This window comes from Ammospiza nelsoni, chromosome 2 (genome assembly GCF_027579445.1).
Source record: "Ammospiza nelsoni isolate bAmmNel1 chromosome 2, bAmmNel1.pri, whole genome shotgun sequence".
NCBI classification, from domain to species: Eukaryota; Metazoa; Chordata; class Aves; order Passeriformes; family Passerellidae; genus Ammospiza; species Ammospiza nelsoni.
In genome coordinates, this window is record NC_080634.1 from 28,263,416 (window position 1) to 28,290,313 (window position 26,898).

Here is a 26,898-nt window from a genome sequence, read left to right on the forward strand (position 1 = left end):
GGTGCCTTTCCCCCTGTACTTGGTATTCATCCTGATTAATACAGATCAGTGGAGGGAATTTGGTAGGGAACTGTTCATATCCATATAGAGCCAATTAAAACATTTTATGAATGGGAACTATACACTAAATGACATATATTTGACTTGATTTGGGTTATAGAACAAATGCAAAATCAAGGGCTTTGTTTGCCACAATGCATATTATGTAGTCATTTTATATTTTACGCAGTTGTTATATAACATTTCTATTTGATTTGTTACTGCTTTGTGTTGTTCACCAGTCTGCACAAGTATGTTACTAATACTAAATGCAAGCATTTAGAGTTCTTAAGGGAGAAATCTTCAGATTCATTAACACAACTCTTACTTAAATGGAAGCTTTATTTTGTAATTAAGTCTAGAGTTTCCTTCATCATGTTTTTAAAATCACTTCTAGAAAATGTTTCTGACCTTGAGAATTGTCAGTGAATTTTGGGGGTGTTTTGTGGGCTTTGTTTTGTTTCCACGATGAGATTAATAGGGTTTACTGTACCTCTTATCCAGAATACAAGGCAGGTGCCCATTAGGAAAGAGAGTTTTGTGTCAGCAGTGATTCAGTGAACTTGAGTATAGAACAATACTATTTGATAATATCAAAACACATCTCCATCTTCATGTGGTTTGCTGAGTGCACAAATCAATTGAAAGTGTTTATATCTTTGTGATATCCTTAGTTGCTGCACCCACTAGGATGTCAAAGGCTGATTATTGCTGTAGTGTTTCTGCATGTGCCTGCAATCACTTATTTTTCTATTCAGTTTTCTATAGCTGGTTTCACCTCGTGTAAAAATGGAAAATGTTATGTTTTCCTTCTTGAAACCAAATGTCTTGAGGATTTATCTTCTTGACCTACTTCAAAAATATCCTTATTATTTCACAAGACAAAAGCAAGGATGTTATCACTTAACCATGGCACATAATTGTCTGAGTGAGTCAGTGTAGGGGGATGCACCACACATCATGACCTGTAATTCTCATTTCTCAGTAATTTCAAGTTGTTCTTGAGAGTACTGTATCCACACATCCCTAGCAACATGATCACTCAGCTTTTTAAAACCTCTTTTCCCATGTGATCTTAGTCATTGCCTTCTTTCCCAGATGAGCTCTTTTACTTTTCATTGTTGTCGATCTAGAAGTTGTTCTTAAACTTAAATAATAACACTCAACTGTTTGTTTTTCCAAATTTCTTCTGAAAATGGAAACTTGAAAGAGAATTATTTTAAAAAAATATTTATCTACCTCCTGCCACTAAAGTAGCAGTTTATCAAGTAGAATACAAAGAGGAGCTAATGGGAAAAATTGCTTTCAGATAATAACTCGGGGCTCTGTTTTAGCTTAGTAATATTTCTCATTTAGATTTGGGTGTAACTCCAGCTGCTCAGCTGTTGTGCAGAACAGAGCAGTATTATCTGGTGTTGCTTGCATCAGAATTCAGAGGTCCTCAGGCTGCTTTTTTTGTACCCATGGTTCTCCCAGTTTTGTGAATTATTTGTAAAGCAGCCTTCTGAGAGAACACACGTCCTGTGGGTATGTTCTTCCCAAGAACATGGGGAGGAGATGCTGGGAGCAGAGCAAGGACTGTTCAGGAGGTACCCAAGTAGGGTTTGAAGGTTGGAGAGTCATGAATGAGTTTGGGAGGAAGGGGTTTGTTTGTTTTATCAGGAACCATTGTGCTGAGTACAGTTCATCAATGAGGGCTTGAGATGAAGCAGTTTTATTTGGAGAGTGTGGGGCTGTTACTAACAATGCCTTTTGTCTCTCTCAAGACTTCATGATCCATCTTCTCTGGCAGAATTTGTGCCACTTCTATATTCAAACAGGTCTCAAACCATGGGGTTTTAAGCTGTAGTTGTAATGTGACCTATGAATATTCTTCTCAGCAAATAGCAGCAAACCAGCTCTGGACCAGACTTGAAATGTCTGCGTTTCCGGCAGTTTTATTTATTCTTTCCTAAACAAAAGTGACTTGATCACTGTTTAGACCTTGTGTGTATCTGTTATTATTTAGGTATATTAAAAAAGCATGTGTGGTGTTCCTGTCTCTTCTAAAAGTAAAACAGGTCCGCAGAAGTTAGAAAGCCAGCAAAGAATTCATTTTTTCAAAACTGGGAAGGATTAGATATGAAAACATGGCGAGGAGATCTAGCCCAAATACCGAATTAGAGGAGTGAACTGCACAGGTGGAAGGAGAAGATAGAAGAGTGATATATTGCATTAAAGAATAGGGGTTTTCTCCTCCTTAGCACATCCAATAGCTGTAGGAATGTGCCCCCTGTTGACGGAGTGACAAAACTGTCCTTTGTCTCCTGAAAAAGGAAAAACGCCCATGAGTTTCTCTCCTCAATTAGGTAGAAAGACACCTCATAGTACCTTGGAGACTTCACCTCAAACTTAAGGATAGCAAATTGGACAGAAGCCCTAAAGTCCCGCCTAACTAATTTACTAGAAAAAGAAGAGAACAAAGGAACTAATTGATTTTGGGAGGTGATTTACCAAGAGCAAGAACCTCTTGTCCTGGCTCGATTTTTCTCTGTAAAAAGCTTTGTTATTTTGCCTTTTAATAAAACTTTTCTGTTTCCAACACTGCCACAGAAGCCATCCTGCTGATTTTATGCCATCTGTGATATAAATCTCCAAGAGCCTATAAGACCTGGCTTGAGGAGACCCTACATCAAATAGCTTTTCCTCCATCCATGATCTGTACCTGCTGTGGGTGGGAGCTTGGGGCTCTCTGACTGAGGGAAAGGTGTCAGGAGGGAAACTTCTCTCAAATATTGCACACATAAAAAGTGCAAGAACCACTTTGTTGAAGCTGTGGTTCTTCAGTGTGTGCTGTTTGGTAAATAAGGGCTATACTTGACATCTCATAGTGGCAGAAGACAAATAGAAAAGTAGGAATGCTTTTAATACTGATTCAATCCGGCTGTGAAAAATGCGTATTATGTGATTGGCTTTTCGCAGATATTAAAATGAATATTATATGTGTTGTGTTAGAAAGTAATGCTGTATTAATTCTCTTAAGTAGTGTATTAAATACAGTTTTAGGTTATAACAAAATGCTAAAATAGAAACTATGCTATGTAGGATACTTTTTTTTAAAGAATGGACTCGCACCGAGATAGCAGTCACAGGACACCTAAATCTTTCAGAGAAAGAGAATTTATTGCTCCATTGTCAGGAGAAATGAACTTCTTCTCACCTCGCTCGGGCAGGATCACGCCGTTAGGATTATGAGGAAAAAGTTCATGATGACCAGACAGAATCCTGTGTTTGGATGGAATTTATGCATCATGTGTGAGATGTATGAATATGCTTAAAAGCAACAGGCTGTTGCTTTTAAGAGTTAATCCTCTGTTAACGTGTGTCCTTTTTGGGCTTATGCTGCCCAGAAAAAGGTACCCGGACATCTGTAACTCTTTGTTTCTATTGTCTCATATTGTCCTAAATCAAATTGCCCAAATTATTATTACTCTAATTGTATTACTATTTTTATAATCATTTTATTACTGTTAAACTTTTAAAATTTTAAACCAAGTGATTGGCATTTTTCACACAGCTATGGAGGAGACATTACTTAGATTCAAGCTGAGCATCTCTGATGTTTTTTGTCTTTCACACCAGCTCTATGTGGCCACTGAAGCCATCCTCATCGCATTGGTGGGTGCAACTCCTCCCTACCAGTGGGATCTCCAGGAGCTCTCAGCTAATGAGAGCCATGGCAACCACTCAGTGAGCGAGCAGGGAGCTTTTGGGGAATGGCTTCTGACTGCCAACAGCAGCGAGGTGCGCAAGCACGTACACTTCAGCAGCAACTTCACATCCATTGTCTCTGAGGTGAGTCTGAGTTGTGCTTTGCAGTCTCATGTGTGAGTAGTAAATCTTACTGGGATGGTTTTGGGGGTCTCTTTGTACTGCTGTTTTCTTGCATACTAATGGATGTTTTGATTAGCAAATGAAATGTGCTACCTCCAGCTAGAGCCCAGGTAATGTGCTCATGTCTTTACTGGCAACAAAAGCTAGCTTTATGTTGCTATGCAGATCTTGATCAGTGTTCTGCTCCAAAACTTCCACCATTTCTGTGTAGAGGTTACATATTGCATCCTGCAGCCTGGTTCCACATTTGAGCTGGAATCATGACATTCATTTTACTGATTTGCTCACAATCCTTTATGGACTCTGAGCTCTTTCTGGCCACCCCCTTGCTGAGCTCCAGTGCATGTAGTGCATCCATCATGCAGTTAGCAAGCACTGGAGGAACTGGAGAGGAACTGGCTCCTGCAGTTTTTGCAGCTCCGCATGCAAGAACATGGGCAGTGGGGAGTCAGGTGGACAAAGCAGATCCCTCACATTCTATTCCAAAACAAGCTTTGGCTTTGTTGGCACAACCTCTGTGTTTTTTAAGTGATTTCTTTCATGGTCTAGCCATAGTCCCTACCGGAATGATTCCAGACTCTGCATTGATGTGTGCAACACCTGCCCTTCCTGGGTCTGTCAGTAACTGTTAATGTCAAATTTCTCTTTACGAGAGCCCTGAGTGCATTGGTTACAAGGCCTGAATGTAGAGCTGAACTGTGGAGTCAAGTGTAGTTCCACTTGATAGTTTGTGGCTATTATCCTGAGATATTAATGCTATCCAAATTACTCCTGTAAAGCAGTTTATTGGTTAGGAGCATATTAATCAAAATGGCCAGCTTTGGAGCAGTACCAAGTCTTTGTGTACAAAAGGCATTGCTTCTTATTCTCTCAGTAAAGAGGATATGAGTACTTATGATACCATTTAAATTAAAATTTTAATGGATGGTGAATTTCTTAAGCATTATTTAAAACTCAGTAAGGTTTTTAAACTTTCTCTGGGGTTTTTCTTCTTTCTTTTTTTTTTTTTTTTTTAACTTGCCCAAGAATCTTTTACTCTCTTAAACTTGACAAGTCAGACATGCTTGTAGAGCCTGGCATATGACATAGATTTTATACTGATCTTTATACATTTTGGTTGCATAATTAAGAAATGCAGGTAAAGAACAAAGCCTGCTTGAGCAAGAAAAAAACCTAAAAATCTCCCCAACCAAAAAAACCCCAAAAAACCCCAACCTCAAGGCAACTTGTGTAGAGTCTGCTTTCTAATTCTGTAGCATATGTTTCAGTAGAGGCCCATTTGAATAAAATCTTCATACCTCTTCTGTTTCCCTCTATTAAAGTACAGTTTTTATGAATTTTTAGCTAAATATTTGGTGTATTTGGAGGTTATGTGCTAAGCACAAGCATTTTGAGAGAGAACATACATAGCTGGAGAATATTTCACCACTAATTCATTATTAATCTAATTTCATGATTGATTGTAAAGAAGTTTTTTCCTACATTGAAAGAGGACGTGTCAATGCTTAACCTTGTGGCATCATTGATAGCATGACCATTACAAATTTACACTGAGAAAGATTGTAAAAAGCTTGATTTCTGAATAACCATATATGTAGCATGTTTTTATGTAGAAAAGCCTTGAGCTCTCTAAAGGGCTTAGACATTGAGATAAATCTTGAGAAGAAATTTTGCTTTACAACCAAATTATCCCTTAATCCCTGAATGATTCAGAAAGTGTCTCACATCAACAGTTTTCATGTTGGCAGCTTTTTAAATTTTTATACCAAAATTTGGGGCATGATTCTTGTAGCTGTTATAAAACAAACTGACCATGTTTTTCCAGGATAAAATTAATCTCATATGCAATTGTTTTACAAATGCATTTTTCTGGCAATTGTTTTTGAAGTCTGCAGAAGTTTCAAAAGCTGATTTATGGTCATATGGTTGGTTTCAGTTGAATTTTGTCAGTCTTGGCACTTTATGGATGCATTTCCTACTATTATCAGTAACTACCTTCCTGTTAAAGTAACAATTCAAAATGAAGCAGATAGAGAAAGTAAGCAACTTATTTTCTTGGAGCTTATGAATGATGTTTTGTTAGCATCCTAATCTTTGTGAGGTTTAATTGCATGGCTCTGTTCTCATGATGAGGTAGTTTATAACTGAGCTTTGAAATAATATAAGCTTTGCTAGAGAGGATATTTAATGAGATTTTGGTAGAGGAAGAGGAGATTATGAGGAGAAGATTAGAGAGTTATTGCAGGGATAATGACATAATCACCAGCTTACCAGCACAGGAAGAAGAGTTGGTTGTCACTAAAAGGAAACATTATCTCAAGTTGCAAGAGGAATAGTGAAAGAAAAGAACAGAAGATGTGGAGTGTTTAGAATACAAAAGAAAATAACTTTTGTACATTGAGAGCATGGTGTATTTTCATTCTGCACTTCTGTGGGGCAAAGAATTTTGTCAGGTTCAACTTGAGACATTAAGTCTCTAAGAATCAAACATTTCAAGATGTATTTGTATTGGAATTGAAGAGAACTGGAGGTGATGAAGTACACTGTAAAAAAGATGAGTGTGTGCAGAAAACCTGACTAGCCTGCTACCAAAGTATTGCTCAGGGACAAGACAGTTCATAAAGAGGAGCATGTGCAGGAGTATCTTCAGACATAAACCACAACTATTTTTTCACAATGTGTGTTCTACACACTGCAGTGACACATGTCAGTAGGTGGATCTGAATCGGTTTAGGTAAACAGCTTTATGTAAAAGAAGGCAGAAGAAGGAAAGTGGGAGAAAGCTGCAAAAATTAGAGTATTGTGAGGAATCTGTTCTTGATTTCAGAACCAAAGACTGCATTTGATTTGGGAGAACTGTGATTATTAGTATCCTGCAAGGAGTTTGGGAGACAGCAGTGGGGAATGATGGTTTACTGAATATGATGCTTAGGAGATTTATGAAGAGTTTGATCTTTAAAATTTGTAACATCCCCTTCAGCTATTAGCTGTTGGTGAACTGTTCGGATTCTGATTAATTTGCCTTTTTGCTGGTTTGTTGTTTCTGGTTTTTCTTCCCCCTCCGTGCAGTGGTTTTTAATTGGCAATGCATCGTACAAAGTCAGTGCTGCCAGTTCTTTCTACTTCAGTGGTGTGTTTGTTGGAGCCATCTCCTTTGGGCAGCTGTCCGATCGCTTCGGGAGGAAGAAAGTCTATCTCACAGGTAACCCCTCGACAGCATTAATGGCATGAAGGTGTCGTGTCCCTGAAGATCAGTGGCAGCAGCTCAGTTCCTGCTGAGAGCTTGATATGCAGCTGAAAATCATGTGCTGTGGTTTTGTTTGTTTTGGCATTCCAATATACTTGTGCCATAGAAGTTGAGACAACAAATCAGTATTTCACTATTCAGTCACCATTTGGATTTCTGCGAGGTGTTCTGGGTTTGTGAGTCATGCCGTAAAAGGCTTTCACTCGTGCAATGTTGTGCTCATGGGATCTCTGCGAGTTGCAATTACTATGTTTAGTAGTTTTATAACTGCATTCTTACCTGTATAACCTGTTAGGCATTTGTTGCATGTTTTGTCCCGTTTGCATGATTTAATTTTTATGTATTTATGATGCTCATACTGTTTTGAAGCTCATAAGCTTTCTAACTGTCCCCAGATGAAACAGCATTTAAAACTGCATGTTTTGTGTATGTATAAAGTTGTGTGTCAATGCATGAGCATATAGAGTTTAAATAAATATTTTATGCTTTTTGTTTTTCTTCGAAGGAACAGCACTCATTCAAAGCACAAAAAGGTGGGCCTGGTCTCTGTGCAAACCCATCATGTATTGTCCCCTGGCAATGTTTCTCTTCTCTGGTTTCTTTACACGGCTCTCTGAAAATGAGGAGGGATATTTGGTGGCTTCTGTATCAGGGATAAATATAAAGCCATCTTTAATAGGAGTCAGGCAGTGGTTCTGGCTGTATAAAAAAACTGTGTGCTATGAACTGAATTTAAAGGTTCAAACTGCAAACTATGTATCAGAAAAGCACTCCTTCTGTGTCCCCTCCTTTTGGATATTGACTCTAGGTACTTACTTTCCAAACTTGTGGTGGTGGTGTTTACTATGATGGCTCAGGACAGATGCCACTGGGCATCAAGTAAAGATACCAGTAACTGCTTCTGTTTCTTTAGGTACCCTTCTAAAATGAATCTTTTTGCTTTGTTTTCCAGGTTTTGCACTTGACATCTTGTTTGCCATTGCAAACGGATTCTCACCCTCGTATGAATTCTTTGCCGTTTCCCGATTCTTGGTAGGGATGATGAATGGTGGGATGTCCCTGGTAGCCTTTGTTCTGCTGAATGAGTGTGTGGGTACAGCCTACTGGGCATTAGCAGGTAAACTGCCTTTATTGTCAGAATTCATAGATTTCAATCTCACACACCACTTGAGGCATACAAAGCAGTTGGAAATTTAGCTCTGCTTGAGCATATCTGTGATCACAGCCTTTGAACTCTGCTTGTTTAATATGAACCTTGGACAAGCAGGGCAGATGACTTGGGGCCATTCAGATCTCTGCATCACTCAAGTTGACAAAGATCCAGCTGAAACCTCTCCCATGAATGTTACTAGCTAAATACTCATCCAAGGTTTGTCACAACTGTGCTCTGCTAATCAGAATGTTGGACTCTGCTAAACACAGCCAAGTGTTCGTTCACTACATATAATTGTTTCCTTCCTGGCAGTTCTTTAAAAGAAATCATAAGTGTTTTTGTGTCATAGGAGGATGAGAAAACTGTTGTTATATGTTATTTTAAAAAGTTGTACCATGTAGTAATTGCCCTTAGAATTTCGAAGATACAGACCCTCTTGATTGTCTTGATTTGCTAGTGTTGGACCTGTCCTTCAGAAATGAGTGTAACCTGTACTGCTACTGATGCCTTGTGAAGGCTGATCTGGAACAGAGGCTAGATGGAGTTAAAGAGTAAAGTAGGTGTTTATTAAAAGGCCTCAATGGATTCACCTTGGGCAGTACAAGAGCCCAGCCAGCGCTACATCCAAGATGAACCAGAATGGTCACAAAATGGACAACCGGTCACGGGGTCTCTCACTTTTATAAGTTCTGATCCATTTGCATATTGGAGTTAATTGTCCAACTATAGCTTTAGGTTTTAAGTCCCATCTTGTTTTTCTCTCTTCAGTCCACTGCTGTTTATGCTCTTGGGCCTGAAATTAGGATCAGTGGTCCTTGGTCCCAAGCTGGAAAAATAATTGTATTGTCTAGCTATTCTGTGAAGAGAGCTTACCATCCTTTATTATGGAGTTCAGAACTATGTACTAAAGCAGTACAGAATCAGAAAAATATGAAAGCTAAAACCTAAGGCATCACTAGAGCTCCAGGGCCTGACTTACAAAACCCAAGAAGTGCTATGCTGAGCCTGTTTTAAAATAGGGTGTCTAATAAATAATGGAAGCTGTAAATGAATGCTACATATTCCTAAAACTACCAGGTTTTCAATGTTTCATAGTATTTATTTTTGCACACAGAAAGGTGCATACTTATGCTGCATACATACACATATTTGGAATTAGATGACTTCATTTTTCACAAGGCTTTGTTGAGTGTGGAGGATGTAGAAGGGGCTTTTATTGATCTTTGCAATTAGATGTAATACTTCTGCTCTGCATGAGTGAAGGCCAGGGTGTTCTTTGGTCAAAGAACTGTGGTTTTGCCTGAATTGCTGAATGAATTTTTACTAGTAAAGAGTTAGTTCTTGTCTGATCCCATTTGTTGAGATTTACTAGTGTTTCTTACAGAAGTGATGATGTTTTGCTTTGTTTTTACTTGTGTGTTAGGTTCTATTGGTGGCTTGTTCTTTGCTGTTGGAATTGCCCAGTATGCTTTATTAGGGTATTTCGTTCGTTCCTGGAGGACTCTGGCTGTTGTGGTTAATCTGGAAGGAGCAGTCGTCTTTGTCTTCTCTCTGTAAGTTGTTGAAACTGAGTTTCATAAAGAAAGATATAAAAAAAAAAAAAAAATCAGAGTACCCAAACTATTAAGTCAAGTTGCCTTTCTAGGATGGCATGAAATGATGTAAATAAGGTATTTCTGTCAACTTGTACACATCTCCTCCTCCCCACATGGTATGTGGTTTCTTCAAATAGTAGTGCTGCAATATCTGAGCCTGTAAGTGTACACTGTACTGTGTGTGCAGTATTCCTGTAGATGGGAACAGTCTCTAGGCGGGAAGAGAAGCACATCCTGTTCTTTAGCTGGTGTGCTGTAGATAACCTAAACTGGTGTGCTACGAGGCACTATGAATACAGGAATGATTTTGTATTTATGTGAGAACATGATGCTTCTCCTGTGTTTACACAGAGGGAACAGCATCAAAATTGCTTGCCTGTCCAGTCTTAAAAGTGGCATGCAAAAGAAAAAATGGGCAGCTGCTTTTAATTTTTCAAATGTGATCTTTTTGGAGATAGTAGGGGATTTCAGCCCTGAAAAGCTCTGTGATGCAGTGTGGTCTGCTTTTCTTACTTGCTTTCTGACATCTAAGTCTCAGTAACTAAAAGAGCAAAATAACTTTAGCTGCTGTTTAAACTAGAGGTCTTTTCCTTTCCAACATCTATTTTACTTCAGTAACTCTTTGAATAAAACTTTTGCTCATCAAAAAATCCACACAACCCTTTCAATGGAAGCATCAGAACTCAGGGAAGGGTTGAGGCTGTTTATGAGGCGAAAGGCAGAGATGACACTTTGGATATTTAAAACCTTGTGAGGATAGGCACCCTTGGAAAAAAAATTAACTTTCAGATTGATATGTACAACTTTTTGAAGTGAGTTATGGTTGTGACTTCAGAGCTGTGCTCAGAAACCTGTCTTTCCTGTAAGAAACGTTTTTTTTTAAATTCCAAATTTCACACTGCCTCCCTGCCACGTTGCTTAAAAATTACTCAATGTAGAAAATACTATCAGATTTTTATCCTGGGGAAGAAAATACGTTCCTTTCTAAGCTCTTTTTTTGGTGAAAACACAAAATCATATTCTTTTAAACTTATAGGAAAAAAAATTTTTGGTCTGAGGCAAAAATCTTAAAAAGCTTCTGGCCAAAGGCTGAAGTTTAAATTAGTTCTGGAAGCCTCAAAATAATAGAAGATGTGTGTAGTAGATATTATTGGAGTTACAGACCTGTCAGGTGAAGAGTGCACACAAGGAGCATGACCTTTGCACAGTTTCTGCCTTCTTGTCTACAGGAGAGAATTTGGTAAAAAGCTGAAAACTGGGAAGTGGAAGTTGGTCTTGTGGAAAATGAGAAACGGAACTAGTGGGTCTTACAAAAGCATCCTGTGTTACTTGTAGTAATGTGTGCCTCCTTTGTTATGAATTCTCCAAAGACAGGATCCTAATCGTACTTGTGTGTACATGTGTATATATATAATGTATAAAATCATACTTGTAGTGTAATTCTATGTGCGTATATATGTATGCACTCAGTGTAAATTTTTGGTATCTAAATTATGTACGGCTTACATTTCCTTTCAACATGCTTTGTTTCTTTTTCAGTACATGAATTTTATACCTGAAGGGTTGTTTGAAAACTCTTTATTATACTGAAGTGCATTTCAGCCTTATTCCTTTAGACAAGTCCAGCCTCATGGAGAAGAAAACCCCTAAAGGTGTCTGTGTGTGTTTCAGATTCATTCCTGAGTCCCCCCGCTGGCTCTATTCCCAGGGCCGTCTGAACGAGGCAGAAGATGCCCTCTACCTCATTGCCAAGAGGAACCGCAAGCAGAAATGCACTTTTTCATTAAAACTGCCAGCAGAGAGGAGCTCCAGAGAGGCTGGCAGCTTTCTGGACCTGTTCCGATACAGGATTCTCCTGGGACGCACCTTGATCATGATGTTCACCTGGTACTGGGAATGCTTTGTAGGCCCAGCTGTGCTGCTGCGACCGCTTTAAGTCTTTGAGAGAATGTGGTGCTGAGGATTGCCTCATCCTACAGATTGTTAGGGACAGTGTACCTAAAAAGGATCCTTTATAGTATTTAAGTATCTATTGGAGTATTTCCTTAGTACATTGCTAGCACAAAGCCATTTTTACAGTCCAGTTCTGAGGTGTTTTATCTCTGCATTTCTATCTTGTGTTTTGAGTCTCAAAATAGTTGAGAACTGCCCCTTCTGTTCTGCCCCACAAGGCTGCTGAGATTGGTCACAGCGTCCTCCTCTTAGGCCCAGAGCTGTCAGTATCTCTTCACATGGATTATTTCTTGTTTTGTGTCTAAGGACCCCATTAACAGGTGGGTGGCCTACCTTGTCTAATGAGTAGACATTGCAGGCAACAGTTCTTAAGAGAAAGTGTTGCTGCAGTGAGGAGCAGGAGCCCGTGATGCTCCCTCCAGTTACTAGCAGAAATTTAACTCCAAAAGTGCCTGTTGGTTTTTGGTTTTTTTTTTTCAGATATCTTGGTAGCTCTGAGGTCTTTTGCTGCTTCTTTAAAAAACCTTATGTGTGACATAGTATGCAGGTCCTTGGGCATGACTGCTCATATAGTTGCTTGTATAATGCATATATTTGGGTAAGATGTGTCAGTTAAGAATAAAACAAATGGTTTTGTCAGCATACAGCACTGAACTGTTTTCATGTTGCTTTTCAAAGTGCTAACTGCAGAATAAATAGTTGATTGTTCTGTTCCTTAAATGAGAATTGCTGATTTGCTGCAGAACAAATTCATGACCAGTTTCTTTCCTCTCTGTAAAGACAACTCCCTTTTACAGGGGTTAACATGACAATAGGATTAGAAAAGAAAAGTTAACAGATTTGGAGAATGAATGAATAAAATGGGACCAGGGTGTAGAAATTAAAAAAAGGTTCAAGTGTTGTTTGAACTGCTTGAGAAATTTGGTTTAGACACAATTGGAAAAAGTGTGGATGAAAGTGTAACCTGATAAAAACAAAAGGGATAAGAAGTTAAATAATAAATATAGTCATGATTGTATTTTTACTTTATACTGGTTTATGCATGTTGTTCATAAGTGTAGTTTTAAGTTTTACTCAGGAGAAAGTCAGGAATTGGGTCTTTGCTGGGACAAAATGGTTTATTTGCCTAGAAGGCATCATACACTTAAAGGGAAACATTTTACACCTATCTGCTGAAACACTAGATATAGTTTATATTGTATTGTGCCAGACCAGTACTTCAATTTGGCAGGCAAAGTGTCAGCTCTGATTTCACTTTTTTTTTTTTTTTCTCCTGTCTTTTGCAGGTTTGTGTGCAGCTTGGTTTACTACGGTCTTACCCTTAATGTGGGTGACTTAGGCGGAAATATTTATGCCAATTTAGCCTTGTCAGGCTTGATAGAAATCCCAGCATACCCAGTCTGTATTTACTTGATTAACCAAAAATGGTAAGTATGGAATTTATTGACCCATTCAGGATTTCCTTATAACTTTTCTCAAATATAGGTTTTCTGTGTATCACACCTCCTAACTTGTATCTGTTGTGTGGGCTTTACACTTCGATGTGAAAGTGCCATTGATTCATGTCTGTTTCAAATAGCAGTTTAACTTGTTTTCAGTCACACACCTCACGATGAGCCGTCCCTCTGGCTTGGGTGGGGTTGATGTAGCTGGGAGGAAGCTGCGCTGCCTGCAGGCTGACACTAGATAGCGTCCTTCCCACCGCTGCCCCGTGATCCCATCCTCGCTGCTGGGACAGAGCTATCCCGACTCCACTCCGCCTGGGCTGTCCTGGGGTCTCCTGCAATAGCAGTACCTCTCTGAGCTACTGTGAGAGCAGAGCAGATATTCTGCCTTTTCCTGAACCACGATACATTGAGAGCCATTGTCCAATGCCTCTCAGTTTTTGTAGAATTTCCTCCCAGTCTCTGCTCTGTGTCTCCTGAGGAGTTTTACAAATGTCACACACAGCGGGAAGCAGCCCCAAATCCTAGAAATTGCCAGTCGCTGTATAAAGTTGGCACTCATTTTGTTAAGTGTGCAGCAGAAGCTTGTTTAAAAACGGTGTGAGAGGAGGTGTTGGTGGAAGATGGAATTCAGAATTCCCAACTGCAAAGAAGGAGTCAGTGTGAATTCAGAGGTTTCATTACTCTGCAACCCACAAACCTAATGCAGAATATAAATATAAACCTTTGTTATCTTTGTCTATCAGGTTTGGTCGGAAGCGAACATTGAGTGCATTTCTCTTCCTGGGAGGATTGGCCTGTCTTATTGTCATGTTTCTGCCTAAGAAGAGAGGTAAGTAGTTTTTTGTTTCTGGAGTATGTGATAAGAACTGGTAAAAGCAGCATCCTACAGCATAACAATTTGATGACTGCTGGAAGATTAGGCTCATACCATACCATATTCTTATACCATACTCTCATACCATATGTGAATCTCAATTTTTGAAGCTGGAGAAGCTCATTTTTCTAATGGGCCAACTCATTAGAAAAAGAACAATAAGCATTAACCTCCCTAAGACCTTAGAGAAAACTTGTTAGTAAGGTTTGGATTTGAATTTTTGCCTTTGGATTCTGCCCTGTACTTCTGTTCGCATCAGTTGCTCCTTTCCAGTGTTTTTGACATAATCCCAATGAATTATGTTCTTGTGGTATCTCTAATAGCTAGATGACAGGTTAGTGTAAGTGGTACCTGTGCAACTTGGATATAACTCTCCAAGGGGAAGATCAGTATTAGAAGATGTGAAGAACTGAGTGCTGGAGCAAATTCCCATCTTTCCCACACTGCTTTGTAATATTCAAAAGTAGTGTGGTTGTGGCAGTAGTAATGTGGCTACACAACTTACAGCTCAGGAGAGCATTCTGATAAACTTCTGAATTGGGGAGTCTTTAAAAAATTTAACATCTTTTGTGTGAAGATGCACTAATGTTAATTTTTGGATTATGTAGCAATTTTTCTTTTTAAAACCACATAGATAAATTCACCTTGCTTGTAAGATATATGGATGTATATTAACCTTTCATAAAGTAAGAGAATGTTTCAAATGCTTGAAGAGTGATTCAAGAAATTAACCATGTATGACAGAGTACAGAATTTGCCCTAGATGGCAGTGGGTCTCATAGGTAAAGCTTTTTTAAAGGGATGCAACTTAAATTTTCAGAAGTTTTCCAGCATGGACACTTTGAAATATTCTGGTTTGCCTGGTACCAGTCACCAAGTATTTTTTTCATGTCATTCCAAACATAAGATGTGAAAAGAGAGGACAGAACCATGAGACCCCAGGAAATCAGCTGTGTACTGAACTGCCCAAATCAGGCAAGGGTGAAGTGCTTGGGGAAGTGAAAGGGCTCTCTGGCCAGAAGCAAGCACCTGTCTTCACTGGGCATGAGCTCTGATTTGGCTGTTAAAAGCAGATAAGCACTGGCTGTTCTAATAAACTAAGCTGGATGGGAATTTTAGCGGGATTCTTCACAGCATCTTCCTTTCAAAGCAATAATATTAGAAGAATATTGTCATACTATAGAAATGAAAATGAATACGTCTCTTGTTAAAAAAAATGTACTCACTTTTGGAAAGGTATCTGTTATACTTTTCTTGAACTTTCTGATAGAACTCATTTAGTATTTAATTAGTGGTAGACTGAAAATACTGTTGTAGATTCAGCTTTTAGATTCTTCACTAGATTCCTTTTCACACCATACTGTTGTGTGATTGAAATGCTTCGAGGTGTATTGGAGTGCTCAAAAGCCTTACAAGGGTCACATTTTCTCTCTCAGATACTGGAGTGTTTGCTGTGGTGAACAGTCGCTCTCTGTCTTTGCTGGGAAAACTGACAATCAGTGCTGCTTTTAATATTGTCTACATCTACACATCAGAACTTTATCCCACAGTCATAAGGTAACACAAGTTAATTTTAAGTCTTCGTTTTTCTGGTTCTCTTACATGATCATCTTTTATTTCTCTATTTTTTTTTTCTATTAACTGTAGTTTTTAATTTTATTTTTTCAGTCGCATATAAAGGTGAGATGTAGTTTTACATCTGAAATTTTTTCCCTTATCTTCTCACTCCCTCTTCCATCAAGTTTGCAGTGTTCTCTTCAGACTGAGTGTATTTTTATGTAACAGTAAAATAGACCCTTATCTGCTTGGCCTGCTTACAACTCCCTCCTACTAATGAGGGTAACTGTAGCACTGCAGATATTTCTTTTAATGAGTGCTTTATAAAACCAGACAACTCTATCATCATACGTGCTTAACCAGGAGCATTGAAGATGGCTGGTTAATAAACTTTGTTGAAGTAACTTGATGCTTCTCAGGCTGTGTGAGCAACAGTAGGGGCAGAAGCACCCCCTGCTTCTGCTGACAGGGGAGACAGGAGCTTCTGCCATAGAGGTGCATAGGGTGGTCAGCCACCAGTGAAACCATACTGTGGTGTTTTTCATCAGTGGGTAAATCTGATGATAAGTAGGATTTGAATAAATGAATTCAGCCAGTGTTAGACACAGGCCAAATGCATGAACTGAAATCGCACTTGTTTTGCCTATGTATGTATGTAAAAACTCTGAATCTAAAGGGGGTTTTTGCTTCATTTTAATCACAAAAAACACATTTCATTCCTGTCTTGGGATGCTTTCAGTTACATTTGACTTTCCTTTGCCAGTTAATGTGCTCAGGATAATGACTGATGAATCTTTTTCCTTGCTCAGTGACACTTTTCAAAAGATTAACTCTTTTTGGGTTTTTTTTATAGGAATGTTGGAATGGGTGCCTGCTCCATGTTTTCCCGTGTTGGTGGAATCATTGCGCCTTTTGTCCCTTCATTGGTTTGTCTGAACTTCTGTTACATATATTCTTGTTTTGTGGTTCTGGTGTATCAGAGGCTTGCAGAGATGGGAATGTTTGGGATAAATTTCATTTATAAATTAAGATACATAAATTGTCTGTCTTAACAGTATTATGGTAGGCCAAAAGAATTGCAGTATCTTCTGTGTGATTAGACAGAATCTCAGCATTATTTAGAAGGTATTTTAGCTTTGTAGGAATTTTGGGACCTATCTAATGGACATTAAAATAAAATACTTCAAATCACCAAGATGGTGATACCAAATTTTAAACCCTGCACAAGCAATAACAAAACACCCATATGGTTAAAAGAACTCCTGCATCAAAATTATGCATATGGGCTCAATAACTCATAGTTTTGAGAAAACGTTCATTTTAATGTCAGTACACTTCATTAAATATCCATGGGTTATAAATATCAGCAAAGCAATTTGCCTTTCAGTAAACGAAGGTGATGTGGAGATCAGATACACTGGCAAGGCAAAGAAAGATTCTAAAGAACAAAACATGGGGATGATACCATTATTTTCCTGTGCTTAGTGTGTTATGTGTATGCAGGAAAAAGTGTGCCAGTTTTTCCCAGCTGTTTGCTGAGGCCCCATGGCAATTCCTTTAATGTGACAGATCTCATTTCAGTTAATATTCCTCTCTGCCATTTGCCATTTTACATGTGAGGCAGAAGGTTAGCAAAAGGGCAGGTGAGCACAGAGAGCCTTTTAATCTGCAGAACGAAGCACTGGGCAGGTGAGAGTGTGAACACCTCTGGGGAGCAACAGGCAAAGCCAAGAGTGCTGCCAGTCTACCAGGTGGATTTAATAGGCAGCTTTTATGTAGCAGTTGGGGCATTCATTATATTGTGTCTGCCAGAGATTTGATACTGCATGAGACACAAATCTTGGATCATAATGTTTGAAGGGGTTCCATGAAAATGAAAGTAGCTCTGGTTGCATAACAAATGAACCCTGATTTGAGAAAATAATCAGTAATTTTTGTGTTTCACCATTTCTTCTGGTATTTTAAAGAATTTTCAGTGTCTTTTGCCTGAAGATCTCATAATAGTAAAAATAGGAGAAGTTAACTGCTGAGATAAGAGATGAAATGTTGGTCTTTTATTTGATCACAGCCTGTTATTTTCATGAATTTAGAATTGCTCTCTACGATGTGAGTTTTTGAAACAAACAGCCGAACTCTTTCCCTGTTTTAAAATGAGCCTTCTTTACTGTGAAAACAGGGACAGGCATCAAAAGAGAAGTATAAACATTGCTTGGGCTGTTACAGGTGATGCCAGGAATGTCAAAGCTCAGTTGAAGCTAAAACTAGGCAGGAGCATAAATAGGGATTCTGTCAGCTAAAGAAAAATATGTCTGTGGATGAATGGGAGGGGCATCCCATTGGTGGGTGACATGGAATAAGCTGAAATACTTGTGCTTCAGTCTTGAGAGACAAAGCTTCTCTCCAATACTCTGCCTGTCAGCACAGTTGAGGAAAGAGAAGGCAGAGGAAGCAAAAAGGAAGTTGAGGAAAGAGTAGGAGGAGCAGTAGGTTCAAGAACACTTAGAGCTGAAAGCTTTCCATTCCATGGGGTAGGATTCCATAAGAATGGTTATGATAGTGCAGCAAGTGTTTTCATCATCTGTGGTAAACCACTATTGTAGTGAAGGATCACTGGTAGCTGTGGGAGGAAAAAGGCTCATCCTGTGTGTGTCTTCAGTATCAAAAAGTGTGACCCAGGTGTGACAGGCTGAGCACCTCTAACTCAGTCTGTGGGAGGATTGAGACATGACCTCCCAGAATCTGTTTATAAGCATGTGAAGGCAAGGAAGGTAATTGGGATCAGTGAACATGGATTTATTAAGGACAATCCCTTCTCAGCCAGCTTGATTTGATAGTCAGCCATTTCATCATGGAGGGCAGTATGGATGGGGAAAGGGAGGAGAGCAGGGAAGGCTTTTGACACTATCCCTCATTGTTAGCATATGTTTATCACCGGTTTTGGCTTGCGGGTTGGAGAAGAAATTTGGAGAATAGTGTTTTTGAGAGGCTTAATGCAGCCTGCAGCCTCTGCTTGATGGGGGGAGTCTCCATCCTTGGAGATTTTTTGCTGTTTGATTATGTGAAGCAGTGATTGAGCTTATCTGATTGAGGCTGTAATTGTGCTTAGAGTAGGTGGTTGGCCTGGATGACCTCAAGAGATCTCCAAGCAGCATGTTTGTGTTTCTGGGGTATCTATTCCCTTCTACAGAGGAATGTTACGTTTGTTTAAAAGTACATAGATTAGAGGCAAGAATTGAGTTCAAATTCAGCAGGTGTTTCTTTTAAAGTTCATTATAAAATCTGTCGGGTTCTAATAGTATTGACAAGATACAGTTGGCAATGCTGGTAAAAAAACTAAACAAAAAACCAAAAAAACCCATGGCAGAAGGATTGGTGACTTTTGTGCTGAATAGGAACACAAACACTGCCAGCGGGAATGGTTGTAAAGGCTAAATCCTTTAATATGCAATATGAACTACAAGGAACCAATCTCAACCTAATTTTGTTATTTTTTCCAGAAATCTGTACAGTGGTCTCTGCCTTATATTGTGTTTGGAGCAACTGGTCTGTTGTCTGGGCTCTTAAGCTTGTTGTTGCCAGAGACCTTAAACAGCCCTTTGCTAGAAACTATTTCAGACCTGCAGGTGTGCTCCTACTGGAGGCTGGGTGATGAAGCCATGTCACTGCAAGCCCTAGATGGCTCACAGGTATACTCATTCTTTTCCTGGTACTTTTCTGTTGTGTTTATATCAGCTGTCAGCTTGAATCTGCCACTCTAAATAGATTAGGGTAGTGATTCTTGGCCTGTGGAGGATAGGCCCCAAGGAGAAGATAGTGTAGCAGCCCTACCATCATGTCTGAAATGTTTTCTGGAAATGCAGGCTGAAATATAGCTGGATTAATTCATCCCTTCAAGGCCACAAGCTTACAACATTTCCCTTCGGGATAAAGTGATGTCTGTGCATCTCTAATCTCAAGGACTGATTGCTGCAGTGTGCTTCAGCCAAAGCTGGACACTGAAGCTTGAGAAGCCTTAGATGTTATCAAAACCAGAAGCCTGTTTGTGAAGGGCTGCTCTCAAAGGCAGCACACTACTTCCGACCTGCCCCAGCTGTTCTGCAGTGCCAGTTACCAGGTCTGTCCTAGACAGGCTCTGAATGGGTTAAAGCCAGACTAACCTCTGAGATCTCCCCCACTATTGACTCTGGGAAATGAGATTCATTGAAAACACTGGAACTACAAAACTCCCAGGTATAAGCATAAATAAATGTGGCAGCGGGATGTTTTTCAATGAGGTTTCCTTGAGCTGTGATTTTCAGATCACTTTATTTTATTAAACTCCTGGACACCTCTCTGGATGCCTGTATCTTCCACTCACGTGGAGGTTTTTTGACATGGTTAATTCTCTGTGAATGAAGTGGGAGTAGAAACAAGTGGCTAGAGAGCTGGGAGTGGATGTTTGAATCAGGGTAAAGTTTTAAAGTTTAAATCCTGGTCCTAAAACTTCAAGTATGGAGGGACTTAAAGAAATAGAATAGGTGGTCAGAAGACTTGAAGGGAAACTTGTAACAAACAATGTTAGTTGCCCCATTAGGCTGAGATGAGACAGGATCATTTTAACACCTTTACTTTCATTTGAATAGTTGTTGGTCAAGCACTCTGACATTCACAGGTAGTCATATTTATTTTCACAGAAATCACATACTTCTAGAATAGGAACATTTGCTTCCTATCAGAAGCTTCAATGCATTGCCTTGTTTACCAAGTTTAGCTGTAATAGTTCCTGATAGAACAGCACAGTTTAGTGACAAAAGCACCCTTGAAGAAAGGCTGAAAAAGGCAGCCCTGTAACCATTAATTTTATACTTTAGCTACTTTACATGGTTATTTTATAAACATTTTCAACCATACTGGGTAATGTGTTATGGCACCACGTTCTTGCTGACTACACAAATCCATCATATATGTTGACATCAGCTGTTATTTTGGTAATTACACAATTATTACGTCTTAATTGTGCAGATGGTTTACCAACGAAAGCAATTTTTGTAAGCAGTGCAGGTGTTCCAGCTTACAGGTGGGAAGTCACATTTTTCATTTATTCTTTAACCAACTGCAGTCATTTGCTGGTTACCCTTTGAGGTGACAAGTATTTTCTGTTAGTATGCCCACAAATTGGTTAGCTTATGTCAGTCAGTCCCCTCAAGTTTAAGTCTTCTTTGCTTGTCCTTCTGTAGGCTTTTTAAAAATCCCAACCTGAACAGGACCCACAAAAGGGGACGTTGTTCTGAATGGCTTTCAGAAAAATTTTGCCCAGGATGGATTAAAATTACTGAATCCAAATTAAAAAGTCATTGGTTCAGGCCTTAACTAATCCTGTAACTTCAGTGAAGTCATATCTGCAGTGCATTAGGGATTTGTTTTAAAGCTCACAAAGAAAGTACTGCTAAAATGGGAAGCTGTTAAACATTAACCCTATTTGACAAGGCCATGAGAGGTCTTATGAAGATGTTGTGAGAAAGATTTAGAATTTATTTGGCATACCCTGAATTCCCCCTGTGAAATCCATTGTCCTTTTGTACCATTTTCAAGATAACATGTGTTCTGATTGCCCAGAACGGAGGTTTTGTTCCTGTTAACATACATGAATGTGATATTCAAGTTGAGCAGCATCCAGTAATAGCTTGACTTTCCTCAAATAGTTTCAGAAGTCTAGGAAAAAAAAAAGCCTAACACAGTTCCCTTTACATCTTCTGACAGGTCGTAGTGCTCAAACTGTTTGAAATTCCTTTGCAGTTAACGCACATTGCCGTAGCAAAGCTCCTCTGAAGAGAGATCTAAAGCTACAGATTTTGCTTGCATGGTACTGTCAGTCAGGAGCACTATTTCCATTTCTCTATTTTTCACCCTCTCTCTCACCCTTCTTAGCATATGACTAGGCAGACAGAGGTCTTAGGATGGATGCAAGCATATTGGGGAAAAAATCCTAAATAATCAAATGAGATGGAGCTTATACTAGCAAGAGAACCTTTTTAACTGGAATCGTTTGTGTCAGTTCCATGGAAAAATGCTGCACTGGCCAAATAAAAATCAATTAGCTGTAATAGCTGACTTTATTTTGGGTATGTGGTATAAATTATGTTGTGGAAAGGACTCTGACTGGAGTAGGTATGCCTATAATAGGGATTTTACCTTCTGAACATAGAGCATGGTAATGATTTTCCCTTTTCCATAACACTTTCATTAGTATTGCAGGGGAATCTTTTTAATTCAACTTGCGCAGTAAAATGTCCGTGCTAGCCAAGGAAAAGTATGAATTGGGGATGGAGAAGCTTTACCTAAATAAGTAATATGTGTTCTGAGCAGTGGTGAGACTACTGTGTTTCCAGTAGGTCTCCACAGAGTAGGTACCTTAGACTAAATTTAAGAAAACTTAGTAGATTACCACTTCAGAACCACTCTAGCCAGTCTCTCCTGGATATATTCTCTAGTTTACTGGTGGAGCAGAGAAAGTCCATCCACTACAACCCCATGTCTTTTAAAGATATTTTGAGGAACCAAGGATTTGAATCTGAATTCACATAATGTCTTTTATAAAGTTTTAATACAGTGGTTAGACCTGTGTTTTCTTACTTTTTCTATACCAGCATTCCACATAAGTGTAATGGTTCATGCTCATGTATGTTGAGATTGATTTAGTGGCTTCAGTCTAACAAACAACTTCCTTTTTGCTTCTAGTCTGGAGACAAAGACAGCTCTACAGGGAGTGGAAGTGAAGATGAGGAGTTTTATGACGCTGATGAAGAGACTCACATGATAAAGTAATGAAAAGAAGAAACACTGGCCTATTTTATGCCTCTTCTTGCCCAGTCAGTCCAGCTGTATGACAAGTACTTGTACTGTATGACAAGTATTGCTTGCCAGGCAATGTAATTGGGCAAGTGCCTGTGTTTTTCCTTACTTGGAGAGGGATTTGGGTACTGTTCAGACTGATGACATCACTGATGTTCTCCATATGAGGCAGCCATTCCAATTCTTGTGGTTCAGAATACAGTGCATGGACTGCATTTGAAGCCAGGTGAGACAGCAGGAGTGAGATGATGTATTTCAGAAGCCCAGGAATAACCTAGGCTTAGACAAATTTGGACAGATCATCAGTGTGTGTGTTAGTATTTTATTTTCAAGGTGGTGGATTTTATTTCAGTACAAATTGGTAAACTTGGAAACAGCCACTGTATTTTCCATAAGGGTGAAAGTGGTCAGAGAATGTGCTGTGTGCTACTCCAGTGGGAACAAATTGCTGAAATTGTATGTTTAAATGGCTTTTGCATATTCAGTGGAGGAGAGGCAGCTGTGAACAAAAGGTTTCTGTGTGCGCACCTACAGGTGGTTAGTCATGAGCTGGGCTTTAACTTAGTGATAATGGAAGGTTGGGAGGAAGGACTGCACAAAAGAGCGGCCACAAAGCCTGCCAACATACAGGAAGTTACTGACGTTTTTCCTTCTTTTCATACACAAAGCTTTTTCTTGGTCTTGTGTATGTTTGCCGCATGTTCCCCACATCTCAGCATGGCTGTTTATAGCTTTGCCTACTTTTACCTTGTCCTCACTTTGCCATAACTGTTGAAGCTCAGCAACTTCTCTGTGGAGTGAAATAATTCTGTGATGGATATCGTTTCCTGGGTGCAACAAAGGTGAGGCATTTATCACATACCGTGTGTGTGGTGTGACAGAATGTATAGCTCACTTTTGTGGACCTGTCTGGGTCTTTATTTCTGGAAAAGGCTTAACTCTGAAATGGTAAGAGGAACTGTGGAGTGCTTTTATATTTTGGGTGCTGTTATCAGGAAGCTGCTGGTGTTTATTTTAAAATCTTTTGTGTAGCTAAGGTTTTAATTTAAAAAGGCAGAAAATCTCTTTGGACCTTTTTGGTTACTCGATGTTTTCTGACCAATGCTTGCTCAAGCACTTGGTTACTTGACCTTGTTAAGGAAAACAACTTCACTTTCCTGTTTCACTGAACTTTCTGTAGGTGCTTCATTAGAGGGATATGGAATCCCGAAGTGTGAAACATGTGGAATGTTCCAACTACAAAAATGAGGCCTTACAGAGATTCAGTTTTCTTGATGACATTACCATCTTCATCCTCTAACCTGTGGCTTTCTCTTTGTCAAGATTGGCTTCCATAAAATGTTAGTCTTCCTACTTTGAGTTCCTAGCAAAGTGCTCACAATGGCAGTAAATATATTTTCAGGCTCATGAGTCATTTTTGCAGATCTTAGAATTAAAAAAGGTGGGTCTAAAAATACCAAAAAGCTGTCTGCTGAATATGTCCTGGTTAGAGTGGGAAGTTCTTTTACTTGCAAGGAAGTGAAAGTAACCAGCATCTGACGTTTGCAGCAGCTGCTTGAACTTTGTTCACTGGGAACTGTAATGCTGAGCAAAGTGCCTCTTCCCTGATTGGTGCAGAGAGCAGCCCAGAGTCTGCAGTTTGACACATGCAGCATTCCAATGGGGTGTGAACTTGATCCAGGTGTTGACTGTGGGCAAAGTTGGGAACTTCAGTCCCTATGAACAGTCTGTCAATATTGTTGTGCTTTTTGCCTGTATTATTCTTCACTGGAAGAATTCTCACTCATAGTCTTCCCTTTTTTTTCCCCCACAGACTGTTGAGTAGTTGTTATAGATGTGGCACTTTTTAACCCAGGTGGGTAGTCTTTCTGCCTTATTTGGCCCTTTTGTGTATAAGGAAATTTCACCGAATAAAGTACTCAGAAATAGTTGGAAAAGTTGGAGCTATTCAAATAGTTTTAAATTTTTACTTACACTTTAATTTATGGACAGCTGGGAAAATGACTTTTTATTGCTGATGGCAAACAGCAGTAAGCCTGGCAGTAATAACATGTTGCCAAGGTGTTTTTACATGTTTGTTTTTAGGTGTTCGTTGCCTCTGTCTCTCTTTGGGTGTTGGGTGGAACTAGTCAGGAGCTGCCATTATCTGCCCTGGCAACACTGTGTAATGCCTCAAGACCCTCAACAGAATTTTCATTAACAGTAGGATTCTGTAATGGTTCAGGAGGAGAAGATTACTCTCTGCAGTACCTGAACTAGATTTTGTGAGTCTTTAAATAAAAATTAAATTTGCCTCTCTGCTCATGCACTTTATGGTATTGGTATACATATGTAAAATTGCAGAAACAAGAGTGAAGACAAAATTAGCAACTTTTTTGCATAGGAATTGCTGCTCTTTTATTAATATTAAATCTGTCCTATGCTTTTACCTTTGAAATTCTAAAGGGAATATTTAAAAAGGAATTCTAAATCTTCCATTTATACTTTCCCATATCAGTTAATTCAGAAAGTTTAGAGGAGAGAATCCCTGCAGGAGGAGCTCAGCAATGTAGCATCAAACTTTGCATTCCAGCTTTGTGTTCTGAAGTTCAGATCCATTAGGTGCATTAAGTTTCTTTTCTGAGGCTGTTCATTTTTAGTATGAGCTGGCCTTCTGGTACAGAAACCTATAGGATCACTTTTCTTCTTACCCATGATATGTAATGCTTTACAATATTGAGATAGTTGTATGTCAGTGTGTGAGCAGTAAGTTTGCAATGAGGAGCTACTGGAAAGTAGAACACTGGGTACATCAGTCTACTACATTTTGTAGTGCTAGGAGTCTGAGACCAAGGTTCTTGCTATAGTTTACTGCAGTGTGATAATCTTCTGCCATGTTTTTTGCTAGAGTAGCCAGTACTGTAAATCCATTTTCATGTTGTGCAGGCACTAAGGTACCACTTTTCCCCAGGTGGAATTTCTTCTCTGGATTCCTTTGGCTGTGATTTTTTTTTCTTTTTCTTTATTTTTTTTTTCCAGGTAGCTCACTTAGTGGGATTATGCTAGAGAGAAGAGAGCTTTTCCCATGGTGCTGGTTAGTCAGGTCTGAGCAGAATCCCAAACACACCTCACCTACCTGGGGAGCTCACAAGTGATAAGTGAATACACCTAAGAGTGAAGGAGAGTGACAGGTCATGTGAGGCAGCATGGGGGAGAATGAGCTGGAAGAAGTGAAAAAAAAAAAAAAATGGAGGATTCAACTGAAACACTTTAGGGCAAGGGTAAGTGAAAACACAAAATAGCTGTTGGGTAGAAATACCCTTTAATACAATACAATTTTAATTTTTTCCTGAAAACAAAGATAGTGTTCTCTAATTAGGAATTGGGAAAGTTCAGAGACCCCTGACATACCAGAAACATAGAAGCTCTGTGTTAAAGGAGAGCCAGAGGTGACTCTGTTCAGGTCAGGATGCTGAGTGAGGAGCCTCGCCAGAGACACCCAGCTAACATGGAGCAGGTTGCAGCTTGTTTCCACCATAGTTACAGTCAAGGCTCTAAGGATGGGAGCCATCATTAGTGTTCATTAGCTCAAAGTGTGCAATCCATGCCAGCTTTTCCAAACTGTGTGGATGTTCTTAGTAGGACATGATTTACAGAGCCATGGGAAATGCAGTTGAGCCATACATTTTACAGCGTATTTCACCTAAGCATGTAAAAGCAGTTTGCAAGAGAATGTTTTTCTTGCACTCAGGAAAAAGGGAAAGTGAGGAAATTTTCCTGGAGTGTGTTAAAGGGAATATTAGCACTAAAACTCTTGTTCTTAAGTCTTCTGAATGCAGATAATAATCACTGAATGCAGACTGGGTGAGGAGTATTTTGGTTTAGCTGAAGGTTGTGTGTTTATCCCTTTTCCCACCCCAGGAGCACTTCTCTGGTCCAGCTCTTTGACACAGCAGAATCTGTGACTGCAGACTGTGAGCCTTGCAGTAAAGATGTCAGAAAAGCCCAAGAGCAGTGCTGTCATTTGATGGTGGAAGTTAGTCTGATCTGACACAGTGTTTCTATCAGAAATGTCTATATTCAGCTGTTTACCAAACAGGAGACTTAGGGTATAGCTGTATTTTGAGTCTCATTTGTTGTATCTTGCTGCAAGATATGTGGTAGAAAGACATCTACATAAGAGAACCTCTCTGGCAGATCTAAATGTGGAATTGGAGGGTGAACAAATTGATAAATAATTTTTTCATGCTGTGTATTTTAATGTATTTTAATTTTGTCTAGTCTGTTGTAGCCTTCAGATTTTCCAGGTGATACTGTTATTTAAGGCTAGTAGAGCTGGGTAAAACTTT

The 26,898-nt window shown here is 39.3% G+C and overlaps 2 protein-coding genes across 2 annotated transcripts in view; both read left to right on the top strand.

Annotated features, from left to right (window-relative positions):
* SLC22A15 (solute carrier family 22 member 15) overlaps window positions 1–22,625 on the top strand; it is a 32,901-nt gene extending 10,276 nt beyond the window's left edge. Inside the window, exons 2-12 of the mRNA XM_059466234.1 lie at window positions 3,661–3,873; window positions 6,982–7,114; window positions 8,112–8,276; window positions 9,736–9,865; window positions 11,579–11,794; window positions 13,147–13,287; window positions 14,052–14,137; window positions 15,619–15,739; window positions 16,593–16,665; window positions 19,237–19,425; window positions 22,457–22,625. Of these exons, the coding sequence (XP_059322217.1) occupies window positions 3,661–3,873; window positions 6,982–7,114; window positions 8,112–8,276; window positions 9,736–9,865; window positions 11,579–11,794; window positions 13,147–13,287; window positions 14,052–14,137; window positions 15,619–15,739; window positions 16,593–16,665; window positions 19,237–19,425; window positions 22,457–22,543 (1,554 nt within the window). The 3' untranslated portion in view covers window positions 22,544–22,625. The remainder of the gene's footprint in view (window positions 1–3,660; window positions 3,874–6,981; window positions 7,115–8,111; window positions 8,277–9,735; window positions 9,866–11,578; window positions 11,795–13,146; window positions 13,288–14,051; window positions 14,138–15,618; window positions 15,740–16,592; window positions 16,666–19,236; window positions 19,426–22,456) is intronic.
* A 726-nt stretch (window positions 22,626–23,351) lies between these two features.
* Window positions 23,352–26,898, top strand: part of MAB21L3 (mab-21 like 3) — a 31,373-nt gene continuing 27,826 nt past the window's right edge. The window contains exon 1 of the mRNA XM_059466236.1: window positions 23,352–23,412. The gene's annotated coding sequence lies outside the window, so the exon portion shown is untranslated. The remainder of the gene's footprint in view (window positions 23,413–26,898) is intronic.